Source organism: Littorina saxatilis, linkage group LG2 (genome assembly GCF_037325665.1).
Source record: "Littorina saxatilis isolate snail1 linkage group LG2, US_GU_Lsax_2.0, whole genome shotgun sequence".
Classification (NCBI taxonomy): domain Eukaryota; kingdom Metazoa; phylum Mollusca; class Gastropoda; order Littorinimorpha; family Littorinidae; genus Littorina; species Littorina saxatilis.
Genome location: NC_090246.1, coordinates 77319299 through 77337222, shown reverse-complemented (window position 1 = coordinate 77337222; position 17924 = coordinate 77319299). Strand labels below are relative to the sequence as shown.

Sequence of the window (17924 nt, the reverse complement as noted above, 5' to 3'; positions counted from 1 at the left end):
AACAAAAATTGATCTTTGGCTCCATTTTTCTGACACAGAAATGCATCCCAGGAAGATGTTGATCGATTGTGCCGGAATATCTCAGAGCTGCTGGCTTTCCCGGACAAGGCATCAGAATGCTGCAGTCTGCTGCGCCAGTTGTTTGTCCTCCTTCAGGCTTCAGAGGTTGAACCATGGTACATGACTTAACAATAACAATATATATATATTTTCTTGCTGTCTTCTGTGACTGTGAGATCAAGACAAGACATATATTGATTTTGTTGTCTGCAATGTGTATTGTCTCGTGTTAAAATTGCATGTTCCTTCTGTAAGATCGAGCAGCCAGAGATTGTAACAGACTGCGATTGTAACAGACTGCGAGATAGACTGGGTTAAAGTCAAAATCAGCGGAAACAAAGATAATATGGCCGTACAATTCAACTGTCCTGACATTGATTGGAAGACAGGAGCTGTCCCTCCATGCGCCAGTGACAGACTTGTACAAGAAAAACTCCTTCACATCACAACCAAACACCACCTCAACCAGATACATGATCACCCAACAAGAGCAGAGAACCACCTAGACCTAGTGTTCACGTCAAACCCATCCCTCATCAAAACTTCAACAAACATCCCTGGCCTTTCAGATCACGATGCCATCATCACAGACTCCTGCATCAAACCCTATCGCTGTCAGTCTAAACCAAGAAAATTCTTTCTTTATGGGAAGGCAAACTGGGAGCTCCTGAAAGCAGCAGCAACCAACATCTCCAAGAACATCACTGCTCTGTATGCAGAAGGTGGCGATGTGCACGCCCTGTGGGACCTCTTTAAATCAGAGCTCAGTGAAGCAACAGCCGCCCACATCCCCTCCCGCACCTCCTCCTTCAGACGCAAGCTACCATGGGTAACAGCAAGCTGCAGAAAATGCTGAAAAAGAAAGAAAGACTCTACAAACAAGCAAAACGCACAAAGAACTGGACAAACTACCGTCACTTCCAAAAAGACTGCCGTAGAGCATTCCGGAAGGCTGAATGGGATTACATACAAAACACCATTGAAGATGGACTGTCCAAAAATGACTCCAAACCCTTTTGGCGTTACATCAAAGCCAAACGACAGGACAACATTGGTGTTGCACCATTAAAGTCAAAGGGGTCCTTGGTGTGCGAAAGCAAGAACAAAGCTGATATACTGGTCAACCAATTCCGATCAGTCTTCACCCAAGAACAGAAAGGAAAGCCTGGTCTCCCAGAACTCCCACAACGCAACCCTATTGAAGACTTACAAATCAGGGAAGAAGGAGTGAAGAAACTACTTCAGAACATCAAGATAGCAAAAGCACCAGGAACAGACCAGATCCCAAACCGCATTCTGAAGGAGTGCGCCAATGAACTGGCCCCTGGACTCACTGCCATCTTTCAGCTGTCTGTCGACTCAGGCTGCCTACCGTCTGACTGGACAAATGCAAATGTCTCCCCCGTCTACAAGAAAGGCGACAAACACCTTGCTGAAAACTATCGCCCTGTCTCCCTCACCTCCGTACCCTGTAAGCTCCTTGAGCACATCATCTGTAAACACCTCCTCAAGCACTTACAAAAGAACAATATCCTCACCAACCTCAACCATGGCTTTCGATCAGGCTACTCATGTGAGACACAGCTCGTCGTCACACTTCAAGACCTCTGCAGAAACTATGACAACGTTAAACAGACCGACATAGCCATCCTGGACTTTTCAAAAGCCTTCGACACTGTGCCACACTCAAGCCTGCTGTATAAATTACAGAGTTATGGTGTGAAAGGCAACCTGCACAGATGGCTGCAAAACTTCCTGACGAAAAGACTGATGAGAGTGGTAGTCGACGGAGAGGAGTCAGTTGAAGTCCCTGTAGATTCAGGTGTACCACAGGGTACCGTACTCGGACCGGTCCTATTCCTCTGCCACATCAACGACTTGCCAGCGTCTGTGAAGTCACAAGTGCGCTTATTTGCAGATGACTGCCTCCTGTACCGCACCATCAACTCCAACAGTGACCACCACATACTCCAAGCCGACTTGAAAACCCTGGAAGAATGGGCAAACACCTGCAAAGAAATGCTATATCCTTAGCATCAAAAACAAGTCCAGCTTCTTCTACAACCTGGACAACCACATTCTTGAGAAAGTCAACAGCAACCCCTACTTAGGCGTCACCTTTACTGATGACCTCAGCTGGACCACACACATTAACAAAATCGTCAAAAAGGCCAATTCCACCCTCGGCCTACTTAGAAGAAACCTCCGTTCCTGCCCCCAAAGCTGTAGACGTACTGCCTATGTGTCCCTCATCCGCGCAACCCTGGAGTACAGCTGTCTCGTCTGGGATCCGTACAAACAAGGCGATGTAGACAGCCTGGAAAATGTACAGAGACGAGCAGCCAGATTTATTACCCAAAACTACAGGGACCGAAACCCAGGATGTGTCTCAGAGATGCTCAGCAGACTACAGCTTCCCCCACTCCAGGAACGCCGGAAACAACAGAGACTCACATTTCTGTTCAAAGTGGTCAGAGGGCTGGTCCCCGCAGTACCCCCTGAGAAATTTCTCCAGCAACAAAAATCCAAAAGACAAGTGAAACAAGGAGTGAACAAAGACTTTACATCATCAGCCACAGTCAGAAATATCACAAGAAACAACAGCCAGTGCTTTACTGTGGAGTGTACTAAAACACCAGTGTACAGGTACTCTTTTTTCACAAGAACAGTTATTGACTGGAACAACCTTGATGACAACACGATCCAGTCGTCAACGGTCAACGAATTCAGAGGAAAACTGCCAACCGCTGATTAAAACACCAAGTGCTCTCCCCAATTTTTCCGCCAACGAATATTCCCAAGTTTGGGACCTGTTGGCGTAATATATCAAGATCAAGAGAAATAGTTTGATTGTTTTGTCTACAAGAACAATGTGTATGTCTCTGTTGGTTTGTTTGTTTGTCGGGTGTTTGCTTTTTAATCTAGTTTTCATGGTACATTGGGGTCATAGGGACATTTTTGGAAAGTGGCATAAGAGTTTACAGTTGTAAACACCAGAGAGAGGTGTGTTCAGTAGTACATTGTACTACTATGCAGTTTAAGTTTTAAAAGCTGCCCTATGGTATACAATAGAAAACAAGTCGTGTAAGGCAAAAATACAACATTTTGTCAAGCTGTCGTCTCACAGAATGAAACTGAACGCACTGCATTTTTTTTCACCAAGACCGTATACTCGTAGCATCATCAGTCCACCGCTCGTGGCAAAGACAGTGAAATTGACTAGCCAGAATAGCGCGGTAGTGGTTGCGCTGAGCAGGATAGCACGCTTTTCTGTATCTCTATTCTTTTTAACTTTCTGAGCTTGTTTTTAATCCAAACATATCATATCTATATGTTTTTGGAATCAGGAACCGACAAGAAATAATATGAAATTGTTTTTAAATCGATTTTGGAAATTTAATTTTCATATTTTTTATTTTCATATTTTTTATTTTCAGAGCTTGTTTTTAATCCGAATATAACATATTGATATGTTTTGGGAATCAGAAAATAATAAAGAAGAAGACAAAATTGTTTTCGGATCGTTTTATAAAAATAAATTTTTAAATACAATTTTCAGATTTTTAATGACCAAAGTCATCAACTAATTTTTAAGCCTTCAGGCTGAAATACAATACCAAAGTCCGGCCTTTGTCGAAGAATACTTGGCCAAAATTTCAATCAATTTCATTGAAAAATGAGAGTGTGACAGTGCCGCCTCAACTTTTACAAAATGCGGGATATGACGTCATCAAAGACATTTATTGACAAAAAGAAGAAAAAACCGTCTGGGGATATCATTCCCAGGAAGTCTCATGTAAAATTTCATAAAGATCGGTCCAGTAGTTTACTCTGAATCGCTCTACACACACACAGACACACAGACACACGCACAGACACATACACCACGACCCTCGTCTCGATTCCCCCTCTATGTTAATACACTTAGTCAAAACTTGACTAAATGTAAAAAGGATGTCTTTCACTTCAATATTTTCTTTTAATTTTCAGCATCCCAAAGAATTTAGTAACAGAGCTGGTGAAGGTGGTTAGCAGACCAGAAACAGACAAAAGCACCAGCAACAAGCAATGTACAATCTGCTCTCTCATCCTCAAAGAACTCATGCTTGGGGACCAGCAGATCATAGTCAGTCTGGAGACAACCGCGGATAAGTCGCCGAAAAAGGCCTTGCTTTCATGCTATGCATTACAGGTATGATTGCATGAATGAAACACCAGAGCCTAAAAGTAATACTAATACGAAATTACGGCTTGAATTGGTCTTGCAGGTCAATGTCAATTTTAAATTCATCTTAAATTAACATGTGGTTTGGTCTTTTGACATGAATGATATTCTCTTGGGTCCTGATTTTTATCCAGTTGACAATTAATGTAAGGCAAAAAACAAAAAAAAAGTCTGTTTACGGTATCCCGACCGACCCTATTTTTTCGCGCGACCCTAGACTGTTTTTGGGCATTTGGAAAAGAAAAAAAGTTCTTTGTTTTTTGGCAAAATAACTGAAAAATATATGTTTTTTTGGAGAAAAAAAAATATATAAAAAAAAAATCCCGACCTACCGACCCTATTTTTTTTGGCCTATGTTACCGTAAACAGACTATTTTATTTTTGTTGCCTAAATGTAACCAATCTTTTTATGTTCCATCAGCCTGTTGCTTGTAGTATGTCTGGCTGAAAGAAATATTGATTTGGTCATGCGCGATTGACTTTAACTTATCTCTACCTTGATTACTACATTCTGTATGCTTTTTTTCATGCAGGGTGCCAAACACAACTGTTTTCAGGAGGTTCTACCAGCGGCAGTCAGGTCAGGTTCATTGATTATATTTTCATAGATATATAATTATCTATTTACCTGTCGATATTTTTGTCAGAGTTCTTCAACAAAAGACAGTATTTTAACAACTATGCAAGTCTGTTTCCTGTTTAAGACTACAAGCCGCGACTTTTTTAAAAAAAAAATCGCATTGCGGCTTATAAAAAGATGCGGCTAAAACGTTACCTAAACTTGAATAGCATTCACCTAATGGAAGTCGCCGCGGATTTTCATTTCGCTTGATTAGCGATTACCGATACTTTATTAGCTCTCTACTCAAGACTCGGCGCTTTTCTCTTTCTTTTGCGAATCTTCGTTTGTCAACAAGTCGTCGTGACAAGATAGCGTACAGAAAAACATCGGATGTATCAGGATCTCGCACGCGCGAGATTTCGTGGGTTTTTTGTCTTGCGATAGTTGGAGGAGCGAGAGCCGCCATGTTGTGTTTTCGTCTGCTCGAAATGTGCGCAAAAGTTGTAAATCATCCCAAAAAAGCTTATTCCGGGCGGGACTACATGTGTGTGTTGGTTACAAATTGTGTGTGTGATATTTTTCTTCAAACTTTTTCACTTTTCTTCTTTGTTTCACTTGTTTATTCTCGGAGCCGATTTCGCCAAATACCGTACTTTCGTTTGCCTGGTTGTTTTGATTGATTGACACGATCTGATTATATTTTTTTCGACGGCGGCTAATATAGTGACGCGGCCTATACGTGGCTCGTCCCAATTTTGTTGTTAAAAGTTGGGGATGCGGCCTATAAAACGGTGCGTCTTGTAATCCGTCAAATACGGTACACATTGTTCAAAACTGAAACTGATACAGGCGACCTCAGTCTGCTTTCCACTGTGGTGACTAATGCATTTTAGAATACCTAATTAATGATATTGATAATGTGTGAACTGTTTTTGCGTGTTAAATTACAAAGTCATAAGTAGCTTCAGAATAATTTTGATTTGTTCGTTTCAGATGGCTGTGCACCAAAGATTTTGACAGCCAAAGAAAAGTTTTATCCTTTCTGGTTGGGGTTTCTTGTTTACATGGGGTTGTCAAAGAAGGTAATTCAAATTGTTGTGCATAATATATGAGAGAGAAAAACAATTTGAAACAGATTACAGCCATACATTTAATAAATTATTGTCAGATATGTAAGCGTACAAGGGAGCAGTAGCCCACAAATGCAGGAGAAAAAGTATTTTATTTGTGTTGTTCTGTGATTGGCTTCCTTATTTAACAGAAAACATGATAGCTTTTTGGTTTTAATGACAAGTATCTGTCCCAACTTTCTTTAATAGAGAACAGAATTGATTAAGTGTAGTTAGCTTTAGATTTGTGACAACATTTATCAACACTGTTGACAAGTCTTAGTTTCCCAACAGAACACATAGGAGAGACATCAGAACAGCTGTGTACCTGGCTGATGAGCGCCAGTCTGTACCAAGCTCGGAACGCTTACACCATCAACCCGTTTCGTAAAGACGAGGAGAGCCAGGTGACAGAGACCGATGGAACACCTTGCAGAAACTTCTTCACCATCCTCAATATAGGTCAGTTGGTTTGTGGTCTCCAACCAATATGGGTGTGCAAATAAATTTGGCAGTAACAGCAGTCCCTCTCATGAACGGACACCCTTGGGCCATAGCAAAACTGTCCGCACATTGCAGGTGTCTGGTCACGGGAGGAGTGACCACACCTCCCCCTCCCCCATACACTCACACAGAGACACACAAACAACAGGATTGAGTCTATGTTAATCACTTCTTGTGGCTACTAAACAATAACAATAAACTCCTAATACTTCTTTAAACGTTCTGTAAAAATGATTTGTATGAAAAGTGTTGAAAAGAAGAGATAAAATAAATCCTCAAGGCAGTGAACACACTCACCATGCACTGACATACGAAAGCAGCCACACAAACACAGCACAGAGGAGGTGTGCAGAAGCTTTGCAAGAATAAGCTTGAAAACCAGTTTGAATAAATAGCAGCAGATAGAGCTGCATGTCATAATCATGTAATTTATTTTTTTCTTGTCTGGCTTTATTGACTGCATGCCGATCATGTGGCATGGCAGTGACTTTTCACTCTTCAGTCGGAAATACACTGTACATAACACAGCTCCCACTCTCCCTCACTAATGCCTATCCCAAGCCGTGACAACTGATGCTTGGAAATTGTGTGGAAGAGTACACCTCTCTATTTCTCTCCAATGCTCTTCCTGCTGACATGCAGTGACACCGGACACCCCACAGAGTTTAGCCAGCTACCCCTGCACCCCCCCCCCCCTTTCCCTCTCTCTCACTCCCTCCAGCCATGTACTGTTTTGGGCTGTGGCCAGAGAGGCCAGCTGCACTGTTCACTCAGAGCAAAACCAGTTGACTGTGTCTTAACTTTAGACAAAGCAAGACAACCGAAGGGTTCACAGATTAGGCAACCGACTCACTGGTCAAGGCTGAGGGGAAACAAGAGTATCTTGTCAATGAAAGAGGTTACACACAGACACACGATGCTGAGAACTTTGGCCGGTTTTTGACTCAGGACCTTCATCGACTGTGGTTTCTGTGTGGTTTCTGTTGTTTACGTCCAACAGACACGAATAAAGAGCACAGTGCGTTTCATGTTGGCATCTTCGCATGTACTCAACTGCTGACCAAAACAACCCCCCCCTCCTGATGGGTACACGTGCACTCAAGTTATCAGTGACTGTCATCACGCCATTGCGGCTGTGATCTTTGTACCAAGAGCCGGACTGCTCTGTTATCGATTTTGTTGTGGTGAAAATTTGACGATGGTCTGTCCGTACATTGGAGGTATGACCTGCTGTTAGGATTGAAAATGAGTGTCCGCGTCCACGTTTTGCAGGTGTCCGTTTAAGGGGGGGCAAATATAGAAGGAAAACACTCCGTGCCGAGTAAATGTGTCCGTACATGTCAGGTGTCCGCTCACGCCGGGGGCCGTACATTGCAGGGACTGCTGTACTTTCTTATTCAAAATGAAAAATTGTTGGAATGGAATTTTTTACATAAATAGAAATCATCATAAAAGGCAACATTTGCATACTAAATGGAGAAGATGGGATTGAGTGTCTGCTGCAAGGTTTATTGAGAAACCAAAAAATAAATGCTTCATAGAAAGAGGCCACTTTTTCTTTAGACATCTTGAGTACATATAGATGAAAGTGCCCCAAACTACAAACTGCATTGTGAGCATGACCAGCAAATTTCCTTGGAACGTTCTATTGCTCTCTGAGAGAATTAAATGGTTTTGCAGATGTCTTGATTACACAGAAGACAAAGTGCCCCAAAACTGCAACCTACATTATGTACATGTCCAGCAAGTTACTTTGCAATTTCTGTCGCTTTTCTGCAGGCCAGTACTACACAGACGACCAGTACCTCAACATCTACAGTTTCTCCCTGCTCTACAAATGGCTTTATCACTGTTCACAAGCACAAGGCTGCACACAGCCTCGCTCCGAGGCCAAAGATATTCAGAGGAGGAAGTCTACCGCCTCAACTGAAGGAAGTTCTTTTGGGAAGTCCCCTAGTCAAAGTTTTGACGGGAATTCTCTTGGAAAATCCCCAGCAGCAAGCTTTGAGGGGAGCCCCAGGAAGAAGATATTTATGTCGGGAGTGGAAGGGAGTCCCAGCAGAAGATCCCCAGCAGTGGGAGTGGAAAGAAGCTCCAGGAGAAGGGCTGGGGCAGGGGAGGGAAGTCCTGGCAAATTAAGTCTTGAGAAAAGCCTGCCTGTGTCCAGGGTGCTTCAGTCCCTTGTGTCTCGCTCTGTGGAATACTGCTTTCGTGTGATGGACCAGTGTGAGAGGAGTAAGTTGACTGTTTCAGGGCTCCGTGAATAATACACACACCAGTTTAGTGGAATACTGTAAATTATTGATAGAATTTGTCAGACGGAGTGATGCTCTGAATACATTGACATTCTGATTGTGCTTTGTTGTGTTAAGTCTGCCTTGCTAAGACATACACACACTAGGTTAGTAAAATACTGCAGATTATTTGTAGAATTTGAAAAATGGACTAATGATCTGAATGCATTGACTATCATTTTCTTTGTACTTTGTAAGTTAATTATTCTGTCTCGCTGAGACATTTTGTTGTTGTACATGTCCTAGTTACTGTTTTGTGCTTGTTGGAGAAAAGAACTTGAACTAAATTAAAATATCTTGAAATGAGAGGTTCTCTTCTTTCATGTTTAAAGTGCAGCTGTTGGTATGTGCAAACATTTTATTTTCTCTTTCACAGAGGCTAAGGTTCCATCTGACGTTGAGCTGCAAGCTGCTGTAAGTATTCCATGTTTTTGTAGTTTTAGGTTTAGCCTTGTGTGTTTGCTTGAAGTGAATTCTTGTGCATATACAAAGTCATCATTACTTCCCCATTGTTATATGTGATGAATTAAGAAAATCAAGGCTAAAGGGTGTTTCAAAGGGTCAAAATCAGTCAGCAAATTCTGTCCAGCAATTTGGCTGGTTAGAATCTGAAACATTTCTTATCAATTACAGTACTTTCAGGATTATAAGGCGCATCTTTTTTCCTCAACTTGAACCCCTGCGCCCTATTGACCGGTATCGCCTTATGTATGGCTATAGAAGAGTACACATGTAACCACATTTACCAGCTATTACAATGCACCTGCGTTTGATCTCACCGCACATCCAAAGCAAAAATATATCCACTCTGTATTCTTCCTTTAATGTGCGGCCAATACACTGGAAGCGCCTAATGTGATGTTTTTTTTCAATTTTATCTTAAAAATGGGGGTTGCGCCGTATATAACAAAGCGCCCTATAGTTCTTCTGTTCTTCGGCTACAGCTCCTACATGCACTTGTGTGTACGAGTGGCCTTTTGTGTGTGTCCGTTTTTTGTCTAGGTATTTAGGCAATTTAGACATACTCAGTTGTGAGGGAACTTTAGTATCTGTGGATAATATTTGTCTCAAGGTCTCAGATTTTACTTTCGCTGCTTTCAGTGTCTGACAGAAGTGGTGGTGATACTGGATTTGGTCTGTAAACTTGATGCTGGCCAGATCCCGAGGGTACACCAGGAGATGCGGCGCCTGTACACACGCTTGTCGCAAGATCCCACACACTCTCCCACAGTCCTGCGCATTCTACAGTTCTTCTTAAATCATAGTGAGTGTGCTTTGTTTAGTAGATCTTGTTTGTTTTTCAAGGGATGTATATCTGAGAAGAATCTAAATGTATCTTTTGCGTAACCAGCCTTTGCTAAACATCCGTGCTATCTATAGTACAATGCAGTCAATATAACACTTACCTCGACAGTACTATTCTTGCACATTATCTATTATAGGCCGAAAAAATTGGACAAAACGCTGAGTGGGTACAATTATCTCCCATAACCATGCGCCACCGTGGATCCCAAGCACTGTCCGAGTGCTTCCCCCTTACAGGATGTAGGTGGCGCGTCCTCTTTCTTTTTTCGCGCGTGTCAGACCGGCTGTGTTTCTGCTACGCTCCCGGATTATTTTGGACTAAGAGGCTTCTTTTCTGTGTGGACTATCACCTGTTGGATTATTGTGTGTTTTTCCACTTCTGGCTTGAGGCTACGTTGTGTTTCCTTCAACTTGTGCCTCCGTTTTTGTGTGGCGGACTCGGCGTGCCTCCCGTCCTACTTCGTGGTGACCGGTCGTCTGCTTCTCGTTTCGCCGCATTCACTTGGGTATTGACCTAAATTTTCTTTGAATTTTGTTAATTCTCGGTCTTTAAGGGTACGTACAGGGCGAGGTAGGATGTCTCGTCCTGTTTTGGGCTCTGGTTCTACGGAACCAGAGTCTGCCGGGGGCAACCCTTCTCCGGGCGCCCAGCGTTATGTTTTACGCACGGAGAAGGGGATCTTTCGGCGCTCCGACTCTCCCTCCCCAAACGCTTTGCGTTTGCGGCGAGGGAGGGCGGAGAAAGCCTGTTTGAGCAAGCTCAATGCGAGCTTGCTCAAACAGGCTGGGCTTGAGCCTGGGACTTCGGGCGGGGCTGCGCCGTCGAAGGTTCGGGGAAGGTCGAGGGGAAAGAAAAAGCTTCTTTCTCCTTCTCCTTCAGTGGAACAGGCTTCCCCCCCTTCGACGCCGTTGTCCGGCCCTCAGTCTCAGGCTTCAGCTCCTCCCGGTTTCAAGCCTGGGGGGAAGGTTTCCTTCTCCTCCCTGGCTCGAATCCGGGGGCAGGTCGATTCCCAACCCTCTTTGGGGGTTGGTGAATCCGATCTAGGGGCTACTGGAGAGACTCAGGTTTTGACAGCCAACGGCCATACCACGTTGAAAACACCGGTTCTCGTCCGACCACCGAAGTTAAGCAACGTCGGGCCCGGTTAGTACTTGGATGGGTGACCGCCTGGGAACACCGGGTGCAGTTGGCATTAAAATCTTCCTTTTCCGGTGCCTCTCCTGTGCCCTCCTCGGTTTCCACCGCTGTGGAAGCCAGGAGGGACACGGGTCCTCCTCTGAACTCCCTCGCTGGGTCGTCTGCTGCTGTTTCGACAGTAGTTTCGGCCTCCTGGGGGGGGGGAGATCGGAGGAGATGACGGGGTCTCTGAATTCCCTCCCCGCTGGGGTTGGGATGCGAATTGACCCCGTTCAGGGCGGTCCTGTGGGGGCAGGGGTTTCAGGCTTCGTGCCTACGACCACTGCTACTACGGTTCCCTCTGACGTCCGTGTGACTGGTGGCTGTCCCTCTTGTTAAGACGCTCCGGCCGACTAGTTACTGGACGTGGAGGTGTTCGACAGAACGTGGTACTTCTGTCGAATGGTCAGGGCGACGGGAACATTGTTTCTGTTGCTCAGACCGACACCTCCGACCGGACCGTCTTGACCCCACGCCATTCCTTAGCGTCTGGTGTTCGGGTGACGGATGGTCCGGACCAAGGGTCCGGAACGTTCCAGGCTTACGGGTCGGGATCGAACCGGACCCACGGGTCCCGACTGGACTTGACCTCCGGGTTTGGTCCGGACGGGACCCATGGTACGGGACCGTACCGGACCTTAGGGTCCGGTACGGGACAGTACCTCTGGCCCTTGCCGGACCCCCGGACCTACGGGTCCGGATGGTACGGTACGGGACCAGTGGTTCGGTCGGGACCGGACCACCCGACCACCTCTGTTGGTCTGGGTGGTCTGGCACCGAACCGGAACACACCGGACCACCGGACCTACGGGTCCGGATGGTACGGTACCGGACCAGTGGTCCGGTCGGGGCCGGACCACTCGACCACCTCTGTTGGTCCGGGTGGTCTGGCACCGAACCGGACCATGCCGGACCTACGGGTCCGGATGGTACGGTATGTCCACGTCCGACCGAGCCACCCGAACACTTCTGTGGGTACGGATGGTTCGGTACCGAACGGGACCTCCGGATGCTACGGGACCGGACCGAACCTACGGGTTCGGATGGTCCGGTACCGGACCAGTGGTCCGGTCCGTACCGGACCAGTGGTCCGGTCCGTACCGGACCAGTGGTCCGGTCCGAACCGGACCACCCGACCACCTCTGTTGGTCCGGATGGTCTGTCACCGAACCGGACCATACCGGACCACCGGACCTACGGGTCCGGATGGTACGGTAGGTCCACGTCCGGACCGAACCACCCGAACACTTCTGTGGGTACGGATGGTTCGGTGCCGTACGGGACCTCCGGATGGTACGGGACCGGACCACAGGACCGGAACATCGGACCACCCTATCGGATCGGTCCGGACCACCCGACCACCTCTGTTGGTCCGGATGGTCTGGCACCGAACCGGACCTACGGGTCCGGATGGTACGGTATGTCCACGTCCGGACCGAGCCACCCGAACACTTCTGTGGGTACGGGTGGTTCGGTGCCGAACGGGACCTCCGGATGGTACGGGACCGGACCGGACCTACGGGTCTGGATGGTCCGGTACTGGACCGGTGGTCCGGTCCGGACCGGACCACCCGACCACCTCTGTTGGTCCGGATGGTCTGGCACCGGACCACCGGACTTACGGGTCCGGATGGTGCGGTGTGTCCACGTCCGGACCGAACCACCCGAACACTTCTGTGGGTACGGATGGTTCGGTGCCGAACGGGACCTCCGGATCGTACGGGACCGGACCGGAACACCGGACCGGAACACCGGACCACCCTACCGGACCGGTCCGGACCACCCGACCACCTCTGTTGGTCCGGATGGTCTGGCACCGAACCGGACCTACGGGTCCGGATGGTACGGTACGTCCACGCCCGGACCGAGCCACCCGAACACTTCTGTGCGTACGGATGGTTCGGTGCCGAACAGGACCTCCGGATGGTACCGGACCTACGGGTCCGGACCTACGGGTCCGGATGGCCCGGTGCCGGACCACCCGACCACCTCTGTTGGTCTGGATGGTCTGGCACCGAACCGGGCCATACCGGACCACGGGTCCGGATGGTACGGTATGTCCACGTCCGGACCTAACCACCCGAACACTTCTGTGGGTACGATGGTTCGGTGCCGAACGGGACCTCCGGATGGTCCGGCACCGGACCGGAACACCGGACCACCCTACCGGACCGGATCGGCACCCCCGACCGGACCGGACCATTTCTTTTCTGATCAGACCCGATGGGTTCCTGTTCAGTCTATAAATGGCGGGGGTTCGTTGGCTGGGCTGACCCAACAGTCGCAGGGTTGTTGTTTTTCTCCCCCTTCGGCTGCTGGAGACGTTTCGTCTTTGGGGCAGGGGTCTTCGCGGCCTCTTGCTTCTGTGGGCGTTTCTTCACAGCCTGCTTCATCGCTTTCGGCTCTTCCCCCTCAAGCTCCCTACACTCCTGCTTTTGAGGAGTTGTCGGGAAGTGAAGAGGAGAGTGAGTCGGAGGACGATAGGGAGGAGGATCAGGGTCGCCCTGAGGTTAACCCTTGCCGGTTTCTGATGGAACTTCCGAAGCTATGCTTCGTACTTTCCAACAGTACATGACAGACATCACGCGGCGTCTTGACGTCACGGATGCCTCTCTTAAGCGTCTGTCGTCTAGTGTTGACACACGGGACCTGGACCCGGGGTCTGAGGACGAGAGGCAGGAGGCTCGTCCTCGCACAGCTAGAAGGACGTTTGAACAGTTTCAGGACGTCCTTCCCTGAGACGCCCTCTCGTCCTTTGAGTCCGCTTCGGCCCGGGCGCGGGAGGCTCACGCCGCGTCTGCCGGCGGCTCGTTTTATGAACGATCCGTCCGCCGGCAATTCGCGTTCCACCCTAGTCTTAGTGCCACGGTGGAAGCGGCAGCACATCGCCTGAGGAGTACAGATTCACGTGCTAACGCGACCTATGTTCCTCGGGAGGACGCGGGTTCAGTGCCATGCTTTCCTTCGGGAGGCGCACCTCCACTGTTTCCTCGTGTCCAATCTGTTTCGTCCCTCCCTTTTCCCTTTGACTCTCGAACTCTCCCTTTCCAGACTTCGAGTGTTTAGGGTGGGGCTGACGTTGATGTGTTCGTTGGGGAGGTGCCTTCGGTCAAGAAGGTGGAACTGAGCTCTGCTTCGTTCCACAATCTTGAGGCCACCGTTTCTTCCACAGTCGAGGCCCAATCACAGGCCTTGACATGGATGAGCACGCTGTCCACACTGTTGGACCCTCCCGATCGGGCAGAGTCCGATTCCACTCGGGTCCTTGACACGGTTCGAGTGGATCGGGCTTTGCATGCCGTGCGATCGTGCGTGACGTCTGCGGCAGAATTGGCCATTGGAACACGGGTCCACTTTATTGGCCCTGTTCCGTGATCATTTTCTGCCTACTTCTATAGTGCCTCCGGATATGAGGAAGAGTCTGAGGAACACGTTTCCTCAGCCTTCTTCCCTCTTTCATCCGGACACTGTTCGTTCTGTGGTGGAGTCCACACGCCAGAGGAACACTGATTCTCTGATGGTTGGCCTCGCTGCTTCGGCGACGGCGGCGGGGAGTAAGAGAAGTGCTACAGTCACCTCCAGCTCCCAGCCTCAGAAGAAGAAGAAGAAGCCAGTTTCACTGCCTCCTTCTTCCTCCTCTTAGGCGCCTGTTGCGTTCCCAAGCAAGACGAAGGGTGCTCAGACAGGTAAGGGGAAGCAGCACCACCAGGGGGGGTGGTCGCAAGCCTGCGCCTGCCCGCCAGCAGAATTTTCAGTGAGTCCCGGCCCTACGTTGACGCCCCCTCAAGTTGCCCCTCTTTCGTCCGTCGGTTCCCTTTTTCGGGCCCGCGGCATGTGGGGCAGACTGGTCTCCAACCAGTTTTTCTTGAGGGTGGTGTGGTCGGGGTTTTCTCTACCGCTGTCGTCACAACCTCCATTGTCCGCTCTAACCTGGACGTTCCCCCCTCCTCGAGACCCTGCCAGATGGCAGGCTCTTCAGGACGAGGTGAACTCGTTGGTCGAGAAGAAGGCGGTCTACCCCCTTTCTCAGCCTTCTCCGGGGTTCTGCTCCCGCCTGTTCACCGTCCCCAAAAATGACGGCCGGTTCAGGCCGGTGTTGGACCTCTCCACCTTGAACTTGTACCTTCACAGGTGCAAGTTCAAGATGGAAACCCCTTCGTCGGTCCGGTTGGCCATCCGGCCAAACGATTGGGCCATGTCTGGGACCTCCAGGATGCTTACTTCCACATCCTGGTGGCCCCGGGGTACCGACATCTGCTCCGGTTCGTTTGGGAGGGCACAGTGTTCGAGTTTCGGGCCCTCCCATTCGGCCTGTCCTTGGCCCCTCTGATTTTCAACGGGGACAACAACACCACATGCTTAGCTTACCTTCGCCACCAGGGGGGCACCAATTCTCGGTCCCTCTCCCTGTTGGCGGAGGAGATTCTGCTCTGGTGCCAGACCAATCAGGTCCGGATGTCAGTCCAGTTCGTTCCGGGGAAACTGAACGCCCTGGCCGACATTCTCAGTCGGGGCGATCAGGTTCTCTCCACAGAATGGACCATCGCTCACAACGTTCTACAGCGTCTGTGGGCAAGGTGGGACCGTCCTCTGATCGATCGGTTCGCAACTCGATTCAGCGCTCGGCTTCCCAGGTACGTCAGCCCCTTTCGAGACATGAATGCGTTCCACTTGGACGCATTCACTCTCTTGTGGAGGCTCCTCGATGCTTACGCCTATCCCCCGACATCTCTGATTCCGAGGGTGCTGGCAAAATATCTGCAGGAACGACCAAGACTGATTTTGGTCGCGCCTTACTGGCCAACAGCTCCGTGGTTTCCAGATCTTCGCGGTCTCACCCACGTAGACCCTCTACCTCTGGATCTGGACGGGGGAGGTCTGCTCCAGCCTCGATCATGCCTCCCTCATCCACGTCCAGAGAGTCTGTGCTTGACCGCATGGCTCTTGTGCGCTCCAAACTGCTTGCACTAGGATTGCACAAGAGTTCAGTAGAGTTTTCCTTCAACGCTAAGAGGCGATCAACTAATCAGCTCTACGACTTACGCTGGAGAGCTTGGGCCACCTTCGCCTTGTCCAAGGGGATAAAGCCGCTTTATCCCTCAACACAGGACTTGGCCAACTTCCTGGTGGAAGTGTATCAAAAGAAGAGTCTTTCTTCTAAGACTCTTCTTGGATACAGATCTGCCATCGCTTCCACGATTGCGGCCGCTACTGGTCGCAGATCTGAACACTTGATCAGGTCCTCCCTCATCGCTAATGTCCTTTCGGGTATCAGCAATGCAGCGGTGTCTAAACCTCGGGTTTCATTTCCCAAGGGGGATGTCTTTCTGGTCCTCAAACTCCTGCGTAGCAATGAGTTTGAACCCCTGGCAGGCATCAGTATCAAGTTGCTGATTTTTAAGACTAATTGTTCCTCATCGCTTTAGCCACTTGCCGTAGACTCAGTGGTATTCAAGCTTTGAGTGGCCTGGACTTTGACATTGAGTTCACCACACAGCAGTGGTTGCCAGCATGGTCACGTCAGTCTAAGATATGTTTCTTGGGTATATTTTCTTTTACGGTAGTACTGTTCGAAAATTGCCTGGGTATCTTAATCCTTGGATTTAAGTGATTTTGATTAAGGAGTTTAATACTCTACATATCACCCTCACACCACTCTGGTATTCTGTGCAAGAATAGTACTGTCGAGGTAAGTGTTATATTGACTGTAAGGCTTCTTTTTAAGCCTACTGTCTATATGATACTTACCGAGACAGTACTATTAGAGTTTCCCTCCCGCCTCCCCTCTTGATATGTTATGGGCTTTTTGAGGGTCTGCAGCTCATAAAGAAAGAGGACGCGCCACCTACATCCTGTAAGGGGGAAGCACTCGGACAGTGCTTGGGATCCACGGTGGCGCATGGTTATGGGAGATAATTGTACCCACTCAGCGTTTTGTCCAATTTTTTCGGCCTATAATAGATAATGTGCAAGAATAGTACTGTCTCGGTAAGTATCATATAGACAGTAGGCTTAAAAAGAAGCCTTACATTCTTTGCTAAACATCTGTGCTATCTATAGAACAATGCATTTTTTCACTTTTTGCTATGATGGAATCTAAAGACTGCTAATGTTCCAAAATCTAGAATTAAACAAAAAAGAAAGTAATTGTTCAATTTATGACAAAACAAGAATATTGTTCTTGTTTTGTCACAAATCAAACGTTCCAAATAGTAATCTTTCTTGTTTTTTTGAGTGTTGCTATGATGATCCATTCTGTAGGTGCTTCAGTGGTGCATGACCCCCAGGAGGTGTACAACCATTTCTTTGGCACTGTACTCAGCGAGCAGTTCAGAGACCCAGGCCTGGCCTTTGACGCTGTGGTCTTCATGAGCAACAACCTCTTCACTCTGTGCTACTCCACCAATATCTTCTCACACTTCTTCCCAAACATTCTCAAGGTAGGATCTGAGAAACAAAGGGGCGTACGCGCTCAGAATACAGACGGCAGCAACTGAACAAGTGAGAGTTATTTGGAACCGGTCTCCTGGCACCTGGGAGAATAACACGCATTGAAATGTCAACACGCAACTTTCACCCTCATATTCGTCATATGTCGCTTGTCCATTTTAGTGCAATTGTTATTCTCTCAGGTGCCTGGAGATTAGTTTTGCAATACTCTCACTTACTTTTGTTGTTGTCGGTATTT

General features: G+C 48.2%; 1 protein-coding gene and 1 non-coding gene across 2 annotated transcripts in view; both read left to right on the top strand.

Annotated features, from left to right (window-relative positions):
* LOC138959772 (AP-5 complex subunit zeta-1-like) overlaps positions 1-17924 on the top strand; it is a 31675-nt gene that overhangs the window by 1305 nt on the left and 12446 nt on the right. Inside the window, exons 2-10 of the mRNA XM_070331379.1 lie at positions 39-176; positions 4051-4252; positions 4819-4865; positions 5841-5929; positions 6251-6418; positions 8240-8695; positions 9131-9168; positions 9856-10018; positions 17498-17676. Coding sequence (XP_070187480.1) covers positions 39-176; positions 4051-4252; positions 4819-4865; positions 5841-5929; positions 6251-6418; positions 8240-8695; positions 9131-9168; positions 9856-10018; positions 17498-17676 — 1480 coding nt within the window. The remainder of the gene's footprint in view (positions 1-38; positions 177-4050; positions 4253-4818; positions 4866-5840; positions 5930-6250; positions 6419-8239; positions 8696-9130; positions 9169-9855; positions 10019-17497; positions 17677-17924) is intronic.
* On the top strand, positions 11134-11252 carry LOC138960557 (5S ribosomal RNA). Its single transcript, XR_011454033.1, has one exon. It is a non-coding gene; the product is annotated as a 5S ribosomal RNA (ribosomal RNA).